This window comes from Salmo trutta, chromosome 36 (assembly GCF_901001165.1).
Source record: "Salmo trutta chromosome 36, fSalTru1.1, whole genome shotgun sequence".
Lineage (NCBI taxonomy): Eukaryota > Metazoa > Chordata > Actinopteri > Salmoniformes > Salmonidae > Salmo > Salmo trutta.
In genome coordinates, this window is record NC_042992.1 from 28272225 (window position 1) to 28290822 (window position 18598).

Genomic DNA, 18598 nt, shown 5'->3' on the forward strand with positions numbered 1-18598 from the left:
ATAAGCTGTTTACATGCACATTTGATATTATTCTCATGAGTATCCCTGTAGTCATGAATAAACAGAGTATTCCTAATTTAAATTCATATGGGTTAAATGGAATAGTAACAAATATGGACACTGACTGTAGGCCTATAACCTCTCACATGTAGTGGATAAATATTTATTTCAGCATCTCTTGAGAAAATGCAAATGCATGTTTTGTTTTTTTACAACATTATGCAAGCAGACAGTATTTCAACCACATAAAATATGCAACCAAGACGAGCTGAAGTCTTATCAGAAGAGTGTTTTGCCGTTTTATGAGCTTTTAATTTCCTTAAAACTGGTCAAACTCATGACATTTGGACAAATGTACACATACCAAGCACATAGTCACACACGATGAACCATCGAGGACCACTTTGGAAACAAGCGTTTTAATTAATACTTTCAAGTGATATCCTCTGGGTCCGCATTGTGCATTTTGTTGTTTTTGTCTGTTGCCCAAAATAAGTCCAAATCAATTCAATTTCGTACAGGAACAATCATTCCACTGTTTGGGAGAAATTGCATTTTCTCCCCAGTCCCTAAACGAAACAGCCAACTTTACTGGTGTTATTTAGATTACTAATGCATTAATTCTATCAATGTCAGACATTATTCTACTTTATTTAGTCTTTTGGGGCAACACGTTGTGACAGAAGAGAAGCTGCGTGTATCAAACGTAGTTGACAAACAAATAGCCTACCAAATGTCGGAAATATAAGTAGAAACTTAATTAAAGTTATAGTAAATTATTATTGTTGATCAAACTGCGCAGGTAGCCTACTTTTTGAAGTGATTTGATTGACAAGCAGATGAAAACGTCACTCTACACCCATAATATGCGAAACTGAGCCTGCGCAGAACGCGGTTTTTCACGGTCCGCGCAGGCTCAGTTTCGTATATTATGGGATAAAACGGAACAAGACTTTTACATGCCACAATTTCCCGTTTTAGATTAGCATATCCTAAGCATCTTCTCCGGGGTTCTCAACCTGGATACAAGCTTTTTATTGTAAACGGGGTATGATGTTTATTTGAGTCAACTCAAAAACAGAATATTGAGTATTGTGAAAAATAACGGGATATTTGGTGTGCATGTAAATGTGGTCAGTGATTCTGCATTGCTATGGCCAAAGTATCCCTATACATTTACATAACTGTGAAATTTTACTTGTATATAGGTCTAATTAGATATAGAACTAAGTTTCCAACAGTAAGTTTATTGAAAAATTATAAATATTATTCCATGACATTTGTGTCCTAGTTAATACATCTAGACGTTCCGCAAGCGGAACACCTGCTCCAATATCCAATGATGGGCGTGGCGCGAATTACAAATTTCTCAAAAATCCCAAAACTTCAATTTTTCAAACATATGACTATTTTACACCATTTTAAAGACAAGACTCTCCTTTATCTAACCACACTGTCCGATTTCAAAAAGGCTTTACAGCGAAAGCAAAACATTAGATTATGTCAGCAGAGTACCCAGCCAGAAATAATCAGACACCCATTTTTCAAGCTAGCATATAATGTCACAAAAACCCAAACCACAGCTAAATGCAGCACTAACCTTTGATGATCTTCATCAGATGACAATCCTAGGACATTATGTTATACAATACATGCATGTTTTGTTCAATCAAGTTCATATTTATATCAAAAACCAGCTTTTTACATTAGCATGTGACGTTCAGAACTAGCATTCCCACCGAACACTTCCGGTGAATTTACTAAATTACTCACGATAAACGTTCACAAAAAACATAACAATTATTTTAAGAATTATAGAAACAGAACTCCTTTATGCAATCGAGGTGTCCGATTTTAAAATAGCTTTTCGGTGAAAGCACATTTTGCAATATTCTGAGTAGATAGCTCGCCATCACAGGCTAGCTATTTTGACCCTCACCAAAGTCAGATTTACTATTAGAAAAGTTTGATTACCTTTGCTGTTCTTCGTCAGAATGCACTCCCAGGACTTCTACTTCAATAACAAATGTTGGTTTGGTTCAAAATAATCCATAGTTATATCCAAATAGCGGAGTTTTGTTCGTGCGTTCAAGACACTATCCAAGGGTGACGAAGGGTTACGCGCCCGACGCGTTTCGTGACAAAAAAATTCTAAATATTCCATTACCGTACTTCGAAGCATGTCAACCGCTGTTTAAAATCAATTTTTATGCTATTTTTCTCATAGAAAAGTGATAATATTCCGACCGGGAAACCCTGTTTTAGTTCAAAGACAGAGAAAATAAAAACATGGGGTCGCCTCGTGCACGCGCCTCCAGTCTCTGTTCTCTGATCGACCACTATCAAAATGCGCTAGTGTTTTTCAGCCAGGGCCTGCAAAGCCACCATTCAGCTTTTTGCCGCCTTCTGAGAGCCTATGGGAGCCGTAGGAAGTGTCACGTTACAGCAGAGATCCCCTGTTTTGGTTAGAGATGATCAAGAAGGCCAAGAAATGGTCAGACAGGGTACTTCCTGTACAGAATCTTCTCAGGTTTTGGCCTGCCAAATGAGTTCTGTTATACTCACAGACACCATTCAAACAGTTTTAGAAACTTTGGAGTGTTTTCTATCCAAAGCTAATAATTATATGCATATTCTAGTTTCTGGGCAGGAGTAATAATCAGATTAAATCGGGTACGTTTTTTATCCGGCCGTGAAAATACTGCCCCCTATCCATAACAGGTTAAGTTGAAGCTATTTTCACGTTTAAAGTTTCATTGTCACATGCACAAGTACAGTGAAATGCCGTTCTTGCTCTTTCCCAACAATCCAGTAGTACTGTAAAATAAATCAATAAATAAAAAAAGTCAAGTGGAACAAAAAAGTAAGTAAGCTATATACAGGGTCAGTTCCAGGGTCTGCCAATACCATATTTACAATGTGCAGGGATACTGGAGTGGTATAATTATATATGTATAGGGGTATAGACCCTATATCAGCTAGATGCAGGCAAGAGTGTGCAAGGCGGTATTGAATGTGTCACCTTGAATCTGTCACCTTGATTACTCCAATTTGTCTCTTGACCTGTGCACCTACTTTATAAAGTTTCATTTATAGGCTATGTTACAGCAACCTCATGATGGGTATAGGTCACATTCAAGTATCATGTAGTAGACTAAACCTATCGATGTTACATTGTGCTGGACGAATGGAATATGAATGACAGTCATCCAATATGCTGTCATAGAAATATGGCCATGCTCATAGAAAAACAAATCGTCTTCCCTGATCTTAAACAGCCCGACGTTAAACGGCCACTTGTGTGCATGTTGTGTGTGTTTGCAAATTAAGTGTGTGTGTGTGTGTGTGTGTGTGTGTATAGAGACCCCCCAAAATTATAGAAGGGTCAATGCAGATAGTCTATGTAGCCATTTTGTTAGCTATTTAGCAGTCTTATGGCTTGAGGATAGAAACTGTTCAGGAGCTGTTGTTGTCAGACTTGATGCTTCAGTACCACTTGCCGTGTGGAAGCAGAGAGAAGAGTTTATGGCTGGAGTCTTTAACAATTTTTCAGGCCTTCACACCGCCTGATGTAGAGGTCCTGGATGGCAAGGAGCTCCGCCCTAGTGATGTACTGGACTGTCCGCACCACCCTCTGTAGTGAGGGCGGTGCAGTTGCCATACAAGCAGTGACGCAGACAGTCAAGGTGCTCTCAATGGTGCAGCTGTAGAACTGTTTGAGGATTTGAGGGCCATGCCAAATTGGGGGGAGGGGGGGGGCTCTGTTGCGCATTCTTTGCAACTGTTTCCTTGTGTGTGGACCATTTTAAGGTCCTAGTGATTTGGACACAGAGGACAATTTAGGCTACATCTAGACTAAATTTCCTAGACCTAGATTTCAACCAAAATTTGTTAGCAGGAGTTATCATGGTAAGAAAGGGCATAGCGGTAGCCTACATGCTAAAATATGTTAGCTGTTAGTAAGTACTGCATGCTACACTATGCCTTCAACAGGAGTTTTAGCCATTAGCTGCTGGCTAAGTAGCGCTGCTGAAAGACCGGAGCTTTGAGAGCTCCTTAATGTGCGAAGATTGAGTTGCTCTTTACCCTCTTGCTGAAAGCTGGGTACCCGTGATTTAATACAAGAGAGTAAGGAGCAAGGCATACTCAGGCAGTCATAAAACTGTCCTTTAGTGTGGCTTATTATGACGCTAATCCCGAGCATGTGGAGAGAGGCAGACGGTCCACGTAGGTTAAAGAGAGGTCTGTCCCAACGGTTTAGAACTCTGACTCCTCTGAGACTCAGTAACACTGGAAAGGACACACACACATACAGACAACCACACACATTGCACATGCAAAAGGACCACAGAAAAAAAAGCACACACACAGTCACAAATACACACACAGTGCAGAGCAACGTTTGGAGAGATCTGAATACACTGCAGGGATAAATGCCCTTCACTAATCTCTTTGACACTATTGCTTCATGTTGAGCTAGTTGTCACTTTGGAACAATGATTCTATTCTGGGGAGATATTTAGGACATAACCAGCTATAGGGGAAAGAAGGTGGGGGCCAACCTAAATACATGTAGCCTGACAATGCACCCTAAATTCTTCCACTGCTCTGTCGTTCGCTACATACTTTATTTAGTCTGAGGATGCCATCATTGAAGTCATTTCTGGTGACGAGGGGCACGAGGGGAGTTGTACAAAACAAAGTAATTAGGGATTGGATCATCTCTAACCAATCAGAGTATCAACGCCAATGACTCATTTTCAAATCGCTGCTTTACCCAAGTATGTTCTGGCTCTGGCCCAACCTATCGGTTTCTGGACCAATAAGACTGCCCGAATGTGTTCGCATTTGGTGTAGGGTCGGGGAGGTCCTCAGATCCAGACTCATTGCGGGGAGAAAACGAACGTCCGCGGGTGTGGTGTATAGTAAGGTGTATGGGTAGCCAGGCAAAAGAACACTCTCCTTCGTATGGACAGTGTAGCAAAAATTGTACATTTAGCTGTATACTCCAGCATTTCGGATTTGAGATCAAACATTTCACGAGACGACAGTACATAATGTCACCTTTTATTTGAGGTATTTTTATACATATCTGTTTTACCGTTTAGAAATGAAAGCACTTTATATATCTGGTTCCACCCATGTGAAGAAATCATAGGTATTTGGACATATTTCTTGCACGCAATGACTACATTAAGCTTGTGACTACAACCATTTTGTATGCATTTTTTGTTTGTTTTGGTTGTGTTATGTTTTGCCCAATAGTAACTGAACGGTGAATGATGACTGGAGTAATGTTCTTTCTAAGTGAGTTGGTAAGATGTTTCTGAACACTTCTAAATGAATCCTAATAATTCCACGATTAAGAAAAATCATGAATGAACCATGAGTAATGGCGAGTGAGATGCCGTTTAGAGGCTACAACGAAATATGCTAACTTCTCACCATTACCAATAACATGGGAGGGTAGAATTTTCTTTGGGGTATGATTTTTATTCATGATTTCGGGGTATGATTGTCATTATTCATGATTCATTCATGATTATCCGTAATCAAGGTAGAATCTGTATTAATGTAGAAGTGTTAAGAAAATATCTATTCTTATTTACAATAACATTTACTCAAAAATGACATAATACATTATTCACCATTCATTTTGGGAAAAACATTATCCGAAACACAACCAAAACTAACTGCATATCCATCCATCAAGTTTGTAGATTAGACAATGTGTGCTAGGAATATGTGACCAAATACTACACCTTTGACTACTTTAATACAGTATGATTGAAATTTGTCCAAATACTTATGACATCTTCAAATGGGTGGGACTAGATACATAAAAGTGTTTGCATTTCTAAAAGGTAATGTATGAAAATACCCTCAAATAAAAGGTGACATTCTGTACTGCCACTTCATATGAAACATTTGATCTCAAATCAAAATGCTGGAGTAAAGAGCGAAATAAAAAAATGTAGCTTCACTGTCCAAATACATACGGAGGTGAGTGCATGTATAACGTTATTTTTTTTTGTTGCATTTAGTAAGTCTGTCCCATTGTCTTCTCCAATGAGGCAGCTGTACATCCCCCTCTGGTATTTCTGTTATGCCCAATTCTGTCCCCCTTTCAGACCACTAAACTCAATGTTGAAGCTCACACACGCACAGTCACATGATTTTGTACATAACTGTACAGACAGCGTAGGGCAGACTGACCAGACAAGAGCACATAACACCCGTAATGACCTTGGCTGGTTGTAAACCATACGAGTCATTGGGTAATCATCACTCCAAGGCACCACAATACCTATTTACTGCAACACACACACACACACCTAAGCTCCTCTGGTATTTCAACATGGTCATTCCATGCATTCTCCCTATTGAGGCAAATTATTATGATGACAGCTGCTGCTTGTTCTATATCTAGAGTCCGGAGAAAAGCACTTCATTACAGTCAACTAGGGGAAATACAAAGAGAGGGAAGAGAGAGAATTACTGAGACATAAAGGGAATGAAAGGGAAATTGTAGAATGAGAAAAAGACACCTAAACAACTAGAGGAAGAGAACAGTAAAGAAATAGAAAGGGGGGAGGGGACTAGGATGAGATTGGCAACCCAAGTATAGTCTTGGCTGTGATAGCCTCAAGGTTAGAGAGGGAGGTTGGTAACGGGAGGTTCAAATCCCAGTGGAAAAAGTGGCCTGGCAACTAGAGGATTGCTGGCATCAATAACTCACATGCCATCTACAGCAACTGTGCCCTTGAGCAAAGCCCTTAATCCCCACACTTCTCCAGGGGCGCCGCTCTGTGGCTGACCCTGTCCTGCTCCCAGTCTGTCATGTTTGTATGTAGTGTCACAGCAAAAATAACGATATCTGTGCAAATTGACAAGAAAAGGTCTGTTATATTCTATTCCATTCTTTGGGGAGCGTTCAGATAGTAAAGCCTGTGTGCACTATCCAAAATTAGCATGAAAACCAAACCTTTGAATTGTACCTTAGCTTCCTAGCACTAGAGTTAACCCTTAACTCCAGCGGTTTACTGCTCAAAATGAACCGTCACCAAAGAGGACTAAAAGGGTAGGTCAAAAAGTGTCACTAAATTATCATCCCAGAAACATGCAGGGCTCTGTGATTTTCACATACTTCTTGACTAAACTAAAACAGGCCCTCTTTGGCAATGTATGGTTAAAGGCACTATGGCTTGTGAATCCAAATGTCATGTGTCGTTCAGAAAGTCGGAATGGTTATAGTATCTGTTGCTCTGATGACTTTGGAGATGGTTAGTGTCTTGTGTTTCTATCGCTAGTAACGTAACAGCAACTAGATCCAGTGTTCTTCAAACCTGTTCCTTTGTACCCACAGGGTGTACAAGCTTTTGTTTTAGCCCAGCACCAGCACTCCTGATTCAACTCAAGGGCTTATTGATTAGTTAAATCAGATGTGTTAGTGCTGGGCTGGAACTAAAGCCTGGTCCCCAGGACCAGACTTGACGAACTCGACTCTAGTGAGAATATCGATGATTATTGTCCCTATAATGGTAGCATGGTTAGTGTGATAGTCACAGTTCGACTGGATGTCATCATGGTCAGAATATGTGGATAAAACAGCAGCAGCTGTGGATGGGTGACTGGAGGGAATGAGAAGAATGGGAGGGATGGGTGACCGGAGGGAATGAGAAGAATGGGAGGGAGGGGAGACACTAGGCACCAGGTTTAACCTCCTGTGGTCAGTATACCACCCTGCATCCAACTGCTGGCTTTCCTCTGAAGCTAAGCAGGGTTGATCCTGGATGGTCCCTGGATGGGAGACCAGATGCTGCTGGAAGTGGTGTTGGAGGGCCAGTAGGAGTCACTTTTTCCTTTGGTCTAAAATAAAATATCCCAATGCCCCAGGGAAGTGATTGGGGACATTACCCTGTGTAGGGTGCCGTCTTTCGGATGGGACGTTAAACGGGTGTCCTGACTCTCTGTGGTCACCAAAGATTCCATGGCACTTATCTTAAAATTCCCCATCTGGCCCTCATACCATGGCCACCTAGTTTCCCCCAGCTTCAAATTGTCTCATTTCTCCCCTGTAACTATTCCCCAGGTCATTCCTGTAAATGAGTTCTCAGTCAACTTAACTAGTAAAATATATAAATATAAACTTGTGTTTTCATAGCACAAGTGTGTTTGCTTTGACATACAGTATGTACTATGAGCAGGTATGAGGCTTTTGGTGCCTTCAAATTTGCTAAATGCTGCATCGCTCCAGGTTCAAAGCTCTTATTTGTAGCCTATTATAACTTTGGGACTTGCTAAAGCATCTGACTAGATCGGACTACCCATGTTTCTCCCCAATTTAGTGGTATCCAATTGGTAGTTACAGTCTTGTCTCATCGCTGCATCTCCTGTACGGACTCGGGAGAGGCGAAGGCCGAGAGCCATGCGTCCTCCGAAACACAACCCAACCAAGCCGCACCGCTTCTTGACACAATGCCCACTTAACCCGGAAGCCAGCCACACCAATGTGCCGGAGGAAACACTGTACACCTGGCAACCGTGTCAGCGCGCTTGCGCACGGGCCCGCCACAGGAGTCACTAGAGCGCGATGGGACAAGGACATCCCTACCGGTCAAACCCTCCCCTAACCCAGACGACACTGGGCCAATTGTGTGCTGCTCCATGGTTCTCCAGGTCGCGGATGGCTGTGACAGAGCCTGGACTCGAACCAGGATCTCTAGTGGCTCAGCTAGCAACTGTGATGCAGTGCCTTAGACCACTGCGCCACTCAGGAGGCCTGACTAGACCAATTCTACACCCTCTGCTGTTGATGATGATGATCACTGGACCAATTCCACAACACCTCTTCGAACTTCTCATAGTTTCCAAAGCAACCCCAACATCTAGGTCATGGCACCAATGTGACCGGCCTGGTGTCAAACCAGGATCGTCCCTGCTCCTTAAGACCATGTTAACCCACGTAACAAATAGCCTAGGAATCACTTCTTGGCGCTAACACAAGTCTTTAGGTCTCAGGAAAGTTTACTTATCTGGAGCTGAGTTGGTAGAAGACGCACCTAACCACTGGTCCAGGGTCAGCTATTTTATTGTCCTCGTAATACTTCATGTAAGACCTAGGAAGAACACAACACACTTACATCTGCGGCCTTCTTGTCCGCAACCTCCAATTTCTCCTGGGCATCCTTCAAGGCCTCAGAGTATTTGTCCAGCTCATCCTCAGTTCCCTTCAGCTTCTTTTGCATCTGGAGCAACTCATCCTCGTGCTGAGAGAGAGAGAGTGAGAGAAGGAGGGAGGGCAAGAAGAGGAAAGAGAGATGGAGAAAGGGCGCGTGAGATTTGCACACCCTTTTCACACTATGGTGCGGACCTGAATCGTACTGTGCTGACTCTGTCATTTTCTTTTCACCTTGACCTTTCCAGCAAAGGTTCAAGAAACTATGGTGGATACATAACCAGGCCAGCACAGTAAAGCTCGGCTCATCAGTGTGAAAATAGTATTTGTTAACTGATAGCCTCATAGCCTTGTCCATCTCCATTCATCAAGGCATCTTGACTGTCACCCAAGCCTGGGCTCAAATAGTAGTTTTCTTCTTTAAAATACTTTGAGCATTTGATTGAGCCTTCCTGGGGTGGCACATGGGCCGGTTTTACACTTTTGAGACTATTGCATTGGCCCCATTGCACCAGGCAAGTTTTTTTTTAAGTATTTGAAAGAAAACAAATACTATTTGAACCCATCTCTGCAGCTGCCTCACCTGTCCTCTTGTCACAAGTAACCTAAAGCCTGATGACAGGCCTGGCGTGGTTCCACTTCAACGCCATCTAGATATAAATACTCCCTCTGGATGGACAATCACTCACTGAAAGAATCCACCGTCGTATTCCATCCTAGTGTCTAGCCCTTCGCAATTTCTCAGTGGAGAGATCACTAGCTAAACCACTCCAGCCTTGACAGACAGCCTGTCTGGCCTTGCTAATGAGATAAATATGGTCTAACGTTTCTATCAAGTTGTCTTGGCATGGTTTTGAATTTTCCAGTTCTCTTTTTGTTCCTGGACAGGGGTCACTTTGGATTCAGTTAAGTCCAGTTAACTCGGTCCTATTCTTAACCATATCTTAACCTCTAGTATTTATAGTAATGTCATGAACTTGTTACCTAATTTTCAAGAATAATACATTAAATCACTGGAATGTAAAAGAAAACCCTTACAAATAAAAGTATATATATATATATATATATATATATATATATATATTTACACACAAATACAAATCTGTTACAAACACATCTAGAAAAGCAGGTGAGATGACTCTTTCACTAACCAGTATATTGCAATAATATAACATTTCACATCTGTTTGACCAATTACCTCTGAACTGTTAACAATGACAGGCCTAGAGGTTGTAACTGAGTTATATCTAAGCAGATGACTACTACTGACCATTTTCAATAACACAGCCACTTCATGGAAACCTTTACGCCATTTCACCTTTCAAGACATTCCACCTCCCATCCCTGTCCCAGTGGGCAAAATTTGTCATGGGACATTAAAATTAAGTTTTCTGGTGGTTAATTGGATTTCCACTTGTACAGACAATACAAACAGGGCTCTGGTCAGAAGGTGTGTTATATATAGGGACTAGGGTGCCATTTATGACAAACCCACACGTCTTTTTCTGGTCACTAAAAAGACGTCGGAAAAAACGTCCTTGTACAATAAATATACAACCTGACCATGACGCAAAATAATTTACATAATTGTAACCAGTTTTGCTCCCTAGGGTAGTAGTAGCTTATAGTTAGCTCCTTGACCGCTCAAGGTGTCCATGTCCCTCTCCATGATAGAGCCCCCCCCCTTCTCTTTAATGTTGTTGGCCCACCTGCTTGCTCCTCTCCTCGGCTGCCTTCTTGTCAGTATCAGCTTGTTCTGCCGCGTCCAGAGCGTTCTCCTTATCCAGCTTCAACATAAGCATCTTCTTCTTGACTGCCTCCATTTTTACGAAGGTTTTTTGGCCTTTTTGACTGAGAAAAGATAGGGGTGGGGGGTAAAGGGTGCAGGACAGTCAAGTCTGGTCAACTCAGTGGAACAGAAGAGAGAGAGAGAGGAGGGAGGGAGAAAGATCAGAGGAGAGACCAAACTCATGGATAGATAGAGAACATATATATCCCCAAGTGTAGATGGCCACACCCACAAACATGTACCTCCCACTTTAGCCTTCTGGCTCCACCCAACTCAATCCTTTAAAGCTCCGTTCTTCAAAGTGATCTGCTGATCCTCCCTCTCCATAATAAAGCAAAGTAGGATGAACTTACCTTGATGTTGCGCTGTTCCCCTGATGGTTAAGGTCAGGTTTGGGGAACGCAAGCGGATTCTAGATCTGTGCATACGGGCAACTTCTACCGGCAGAAAGAAAGCCTGGTCCCCAAGTACCCATCCATTTCACGCTGTCTTCCTGTGTCAGCTGTCATTTTCTTTGACATATTTAACATATATTGTACATTTCCTGCTGTGTGGGCTTTTAGTAATAAAAAGTGAGATGGTGGAATAGAGAAATATAGAGAAGGACAATGAGAGTGGGGCATAGAGGATTAGGCAGATGCTGTCATAAAACAAAAGAAACAGTTATATTTCTGTCTTCCAAACACGCATGCATGCACACACACAGGGTTCGAATTACAGAGGTGTCTAGGGGTGCAGGGTAGTGGGCACTCCCATAACAAATCAGGAAACCCTGATAGCATAGCTCTGGGCACACCTTAAATTGTTGAAAATATTAGCTTCAGTGTTTGAGATAACAACCTTGGCAACAAAACCACCAAACAGTAGTACCTTGTCTTATTATTCATCCAAATTACATATTGGATTGGTTACCCTATAAGGATTATATCAACAAGGCAGCAATCTATCCTTTGGTTTTTACCTGGCCACTGTCTCCAAACGCTAAAATGTTTCACATTTTTGTCCAAAAACCAATGCATGTCCAAATCATCTTAAAAACTAACTTTATTGAACTAAACAATTCATTTTAGACACTTTGGGATCATTTAGACATGCTAACAAGGAGAAAGCACTTCATCTCAACAATTTATACTAAAGAATCATGGCATAGTAAACATTGAGGTCATAAACTTATATTACTTCATAACTCTTATAACAGTTCAGCAACACCTGCTCATGTGCCTGACACTCCTACTGCAAACTCCAACGCTCTTAAACATAAACTTGACAGCCAAAGATAGAGTGACTGAAAGAGAGACGCCTTTCCATTTTAAATGTTAGGTTAGTTAAATGTTAGGTTAAAGGTCAGAGGTTCAGGGGTTAGATCAAGGTGGAAAAGTCAACAACACTTAGGGCCGGATTCAATCAGATCTGCTTTAGCCGACATACACGTCAAATCCCCAAGCAGCTCCCGGCATTATACCTAAAGCGGACATTGGCTGCACAGAGTTGCATTAAAATAAATCCCATGCAGCCGAAGTTCGTACACTAGAGGTGCGAGACTAAATCTACACCTCGATCAGGTTGATAGAATTTCTCATTATTTTGTTTAATGATTTTCAATTTCAGCATAATTTTTTCTATTTAGCCTACACTTTCTAGTTCTGAACATTAAACGCGAGTGAGACGGGTGTGGCTTCCTGACAATTACCAAGAGCAGCTTCTCACTGATTTTCCAACTCCAACGCAGTTACACTGGGGAGGCAGGTAGCCTAGTGGTTAGAGCGTTGGGCCAGTAACCGAAAGGTTGCTGGAACGAATCCCCGAGCTGACAAGGTAAAAATCTGTCGTTCTGCCCCTGAAAAAGGCATAGGCCGTCACTGTAAATAAGTGTTCTTAACTGACTTGCCTAGTTAAATAAAGGTTACAGCCAAAACATCAGCTCTGCGGGTGTCGGCTATTGCCGGTTAACGCTTGACCTGATTGACAATAGGCCTTAGTTTTGGAGGCTAGAGCTGAGGTCACATCCAAGGTTTCTAACCCTTCTAATAGTTGCCACACTTGCTAAAATGTAAGAACAATTTCAGCCAGTTTGGTTGTACTGTGACCTACCTAAAACTTTACGAATACTATAATCAGGCGATTATTTAAGTGCAGGAGGAAAATAAAAGACAGACATGGTGGGGAGGAAGGGAAAGAGGTACAGTACAGCTTCCCGGTAACCCCACTCCCCTTGCTCCTCTCCTGGACCACCGGAGCTTGTCTGGGCTTACAGTGCCATGGCATCCCCAACGTTGGGAAATTCCAATGATAAATGGGGTGCAGGCGGGGCGTAAAAGGGCGACCACTATGCCAGCTATGGGATATTTATACATGTTACTTGGCTGACATTGTCCCTAGGATTAGGAAGGGAGGGATAGAAAGAAACAAAGAGGGATAGATAGATTCATAGCTAGAGAGAAAGAGAGAGGTAGTGGACAAGAGTGAGAGGGTTAGCGATGGGAGAACAGGGAGAATACATGTCACATGGTCAATATTGTGTCCAGGTTTAGACTGTGAAAGGGAGGAAGAGGGAGGGAGAAAGAGAAATGAAGAGATGCCGAAGAGAGGGAGATGGAACCTGTCCAGAAACGACTTCTCATGGATATGTGAAACAACTGGACAGGTGAGTCGGGGCTAGGGGCTGTTTCTAGACAGAGCCATAGACTAAGAGAAAATGAGAGTAAGAGGGTCAGAGATGACGAGAGATGGGAAATGAATACAATATTGTATAGAGGAAGTTAAAAAGGTTAAAAGGGAAAAGAGATGGAGAAGGGGGAGTTAGTGTGTTGGGGTTTGATAGGTTTGACCTGATGTTTCGGTAGAGGCATTAAGCCATCATGAGGGGTTTAGGGGGAGGTATTTGGGGAAGCGGTGTCAGCCTACAGAGTGTGAGACAGTGGGATACTTGAGCTCAGTCCTTCCCAAAAGACAGCTGCTTTTTACCACCGAATTTGATTGACATACTAAGGGGATCGTCAAAGTCTGATATGATTAGCTTTGGTATCCATGATTTTGATTGTCTGTACAATGTACCACTTTAAAGCAGAGATATATTCAATTACCAGCATGCAGTGGCAATGCTTCAGGTAAGAGCAACTGTCGATAACACTTCTTTGGACCTTTTCATCACAAGGACTACCTAACACTGTCATAATAATGACATACAGATATCAGTCATGACAGCTTATGACAACTGTCACAAACCTTCACTTAGGCATACTTCCAATTAGGATAGGCATAATGCCAACACACTTACCTTAACAGTTTGTGTCAGGGGTATGATCAATTGTGGAAATAAGTCTTCATTACTACACCATTTGCTGTTTTGACAGAGGGCCCAAGTGATGTGGAGCACAAATCAGGAAGATATGACCTTTACACCAGCACAGGGTATAGTAAGAACTTGTCAAAACAAGTGGATATGTCATCGATGCACAACTATGCCTATTGACACTATAACTTTAATATTAAAACAACTGGAGGCAAAACTTTTGGATTTGACATTTATATCTTTAGTATGGCTTTCTGTAAACCGCAATTGAATACAGTAGTTTCCTCATCAAAGACATACACAAAATCATTGCCTTTGTCATTTTCAGCCAAATTTATACACACTCTGCAAGCCAGCAAAATATGGTACAAGAGTCAAATTAACAGATGACAAGAAACTACAACAAGGTGTCAATTAAAGCATTTTAGTTTCAAAACAATGTAAAGGCGAATATAATGGTTGCTCGGCTGTCCGTTGCTCAAAAATTGTCTCCAAAGTCACTGGTTTAGTCCTTAATAGAGAACACTCCATTTTATATTTCCGTGTTGGGAAAAAGTTGAATTCCCCTATCCCTCAAGGCATCTCAAAACGGATGACATGGCGCATTGTCCTAGTTCCATTTTCCAACGTCTTGGTCTTTTGTTTGTAAAGATGAAAACCAAAAGCAATATTGACAGTTTTTGAAATGTTTTATATAGTCGACCAAGTCCACTGGAGTTCAACTTTTAAACTACACTGCTTATATGTAGGTGCACCTGTAGTGATCCATATAGTGATTGCATTATTTTGCCCATTTAGATAAAACTTTATTTCATTCTCCCTTATTGCCAGGTATTTACTTAGTAACTACATAATTCATTCTGGTAACTACTTGAAATGAAATGCTAACAATTGTCACTTTCCTATATTCGTGACGAAGAATCCCCAAGTAATATACATGTGCCACAAAAGCGACTTACATTACTTTGAGTGCATACATTTAAAGCATATGTATGTGATCCCTGCAGGAAATGAACCCACAAAACCAGTGGGTAAGTAAGTCATTTTGGAATAATAATTATGTCATTATGCTGTTACCATGTGGTTTCTAAATAAAAACATGAGAATTAGGGGAGAGTCAAATACAGTGCTACCTCTACTTCTTATACAGTCACTAATGCTTGAGGTCTTAACTTACCTGCTTAAATAATGAAGGACGGAAGAATAAATAAACAAATCATTAGCATCATAAACAGCGTTGAGAATTAGATCACCCTAATTATGGAAATGTAAAGGACTCAAGTGTGTGTGTGTGAGCGCGGATGACTGTGTGTGTGTTTGTGCATGTTTGTGTCTGTGTGTCATATTTTTGTATCTGTGTGTGTCCCAGCACAAACAGCTACCTATATGTCCGCATCCAACATCCTAATGCACAATAGCAGCTATCCAACCAATGTCATTAATTCAGTATCCCATTCGCCTAAATAGACAAAACCCATCAGATTTGGTTATCTATTCACTGCTTTTATATTTGCTGTCCATTTCTTGCATGTTCTTCTTTGGAATATCATCATTGCATTACTCCCTTCCTGTTATTCATGCCACTCTAATAGGCCCTCATTGGTCCAGCATCGATTCCAAAATGGAGCAGTACATATCCAAATAATCCCAAGCAAGAAATACGAAAAAATATAACGTAAAGTCACATATTGCCACTGGTCGTGTACTGTAAAGCAAAAGCCACAGAACAAATATATAGATCTATATTTGAAAATGAATATGATGCTTCCTTTTTAGTGTAAAAAGAGGAAGACTATTTCAAGTTCAGTTCTCTTCAGCCTATTTTTGAGAGTAGGGGAGGTGGGGTCCAGTCTTTGTTTCTGGAGGGTCATTAGCAGTGTGACACGTCAGGCTCTCGTGGTAGTTCTGCTGTGGCTTCGCTCTCCTCTGGAATGTCCTGAAGATCTGAGTAAAGAGACAATTAGCCAATTAACAATTTATAAGTTGCAAAAAAACGCATGGCCTTTATTATAATTGCCATAGATAGTTGTTAATCACAGACTCTTTAGAATAGTGGCAAACAGGTTATTTTCATACAAACGTCAAGGGTACTGTACTCCCTTTTGTTTCGTTGGGCTGCAGATCATTGGTGTAGTGCGTTCCTTTTCTGGCACATACGTTAATATGCTTTTTAGCATTAGTCATCTTGGATGCTAGCCTATATATATATATATATTAAATTGTGTTGAGTAGAGACACCAGCACTGTAATGTCTCATCAGGGAGTATAATAAGTGAGCTGAGTACTAGGTCTGGAAAGACATCTCCACCCACACACCTAACACTGACAGAAGCAGAGGGATGTGAGGTGTTCGCACGCGCACACGCACACAGAGAGAACATGAGGTCAGAAGGGCAGCGATGGTGTGTGTGTGTGCCAGAAAGAGAGTTTGTGCCTCATCACAAAATCGATGTGTTATATAAAACTGTGTGTGGGCTTGCATTAGCATTATTGAGAGGACAGAGGTGAGCTCATCTCTGCTAAAGCACATTTCTGTATAATGATTCTGCAGTGGGGATATCCCCTCTAGGGAATGTTATATTTCTTTAAATTTTGGATAATGCTGCTTTTTGCTGTTAGAACAGAATTACTCCGTTCTGAAAGCCCTGACATGAACAACACTAAAGCATCTACAGCAGGGCCGGCGTTGAAGGCGGACCTTAGGGAGCCTGGCCCGCCCTACCATTGAATACCTCCTGGCCCGTCCAAAGAAAATGTATGGTTGAATGAAATGTACAGTATCTAAATTAGATATATATTTAAGTATTTGTTATTTGAATTTGCTATAATAGACTTATGATATACAGTGAGGGAAAAAAGTATTTGATCCCCTGCTGATTTTGTACGTTTGCCCACTGACAAAGAAATGGTCAGTCTATAATTTTAATGGTAGGTTTATTTGAACAGTGTGAAACAGAATAACAACAAAAAAATCCAGAAAAACGCATGTCAAAAATGTTATAAATTGATTTGCATTTTAATGAGGGAAATAAGTATTTGACCCCCTCTCAATCAGAAAGATTTCTGGCTCCCAGGTGTCTTTTATACAGGTAACGAGCTGAGATTAGGAGCACACTCTTAAAGGGAGTGCTCCTAATCTCAGCTTGTTACCTGTATAAAAGACACCTGTCCACAGAAGCAATCAATCAGATTCCAAACTCTCCACCATGGCCAAGACCAAAGAGCTCTCCAAGGATGTCAGGGACAAGATTGTAGACCTACACAAGGCTGGAATGGGCTACAAGACCATCGCCAAGCAGCTTGGTGAGAAGGTGACAACAGATGGTGCGATTATTCGCAAATGGAAGAAACACAAAAGAACTGTCAATCTCCCTCAGCCTGGGAGATCCTGAGATGTGTGCAAACCTGGTGGCCAACTACAAGAAACGTCTGACCTCTGATTGCCAACAAGGGTTTTGCCACCAAGTACTAAGTAATGTTTTGCAGAGAGGTCAAATACTTATTTCCCTCATTAAAATGCAAATCATTTTATAAAATTTTTGACATGCGTTTTTCTGGATTTTTTGTTGTTGTTATTCTGTCTCTCACTGTTCAAATAAACCTACCATTAAAATTATAGACTGATCATTTCTTTGTCAGTGGGCAAACGTACAAAATCAGCAGGGGATCAAATACTTTTTTCCCTCACTGTATATCCCATTTCCCGAAAATATTTTATGTTAAATTAAATATGGCTCAAGTAATTATGACTGACAGTTTAAGACCCATCATAAATGCATTATGAAGCCACGTCTCGTTTTCCCATCTCACATTAATAGTGGGTGGAGCGTTAGGTAAACAACAATGCGCCTCAGTGGTCAGTAGACCTGGCTACCATCAACATGGATATTAGACATTGGTTTAAAAAGAATGCATCATCTGCTACAAACGCTACTCGTTGAAATCACTGCTACAGTTGCTGCCGATCATGGCAATTCCGGGCATCATCGGATGCATTGGCTTCAAAGTATTCATACACCTTGACTTATTCCACATTTTGTTGTGTTACAGCCTGAATTCAAAATAGATGATAAAAAAAAAATACACCATAATGACAAAGGGAAAACAGATTTTAGACATTTTTTGCAAATGTATTGTAAATTAAATACAGAAATGTTGAATTTACATAAATATGACTGGGTGTATTGCTACACCATTCAAAGTGTAATAACTTCACCATGCTCAAAGGGATATTCAATGTCTGCTTTTTATTACATTTTTACCCATCTACCAATAGGTGCCGTTCTTTGTGAGGAATTGGAAAACATCCATGGTCTTTGTGGTTGAATCTGTGTTTGAA

At 41.1% G+C, this 18598-nt stretch overlaps 2 protein-coding genes across 10 annotated transcripts in view; both read right to left on the reverse strand.

Moving 5' to 3' along the window:
- Positions 1–11140, reverse strand: part of LOC115175775 (tropomyosin alpha-3 chain) — a 36915-nt gene extending 25775 nt beyond the window's left edge. For all 5 annotated transcript variants that reach the window (XM_029735273.1, XM_029735270.1, XM_029735269.1 and 2 more), the window contains exons 1-2: positions 10888–11140; positions 9144–9269 (exon numbers count right to left, since the gene is read on the reverse strand). In XM_029735273.1, coding sequence (XP_029591133.1) covers positions 9144–9269; positions 10888–11001 — 240 coding nt within the window. In that variant the 5' untranslated portion in view covers positions 11002–11140. The remainder of the gene's footprint in view (positions 1–9143; positions 9270–10887) is intronic.
- Positions 11141–14477: 3337 nt separating this feature from the next.
- The window catches only part of LOC115175776 (rho guanine nucleotide exchange factor 2), a 69489-nt gene continuing 65368 nt past the window's right edge, over positions 14478–18598 (reverse strand). For all 5 annotated transcript variants that reach the window (XM_029735281.1, XM_029735280.1, XM_029735282.1 and 2 more), the window contains one exon: positions 14478–16203. In XM_029735281.1, the coding sequence (XP_029591141.1) occupies positions 16130–16203 (74 nt within the window). In that variant the 3' untranslated portion in view covers positions 14478–16129. The remainder of the gene's footprint in view (positions 16204–18598) is intronic.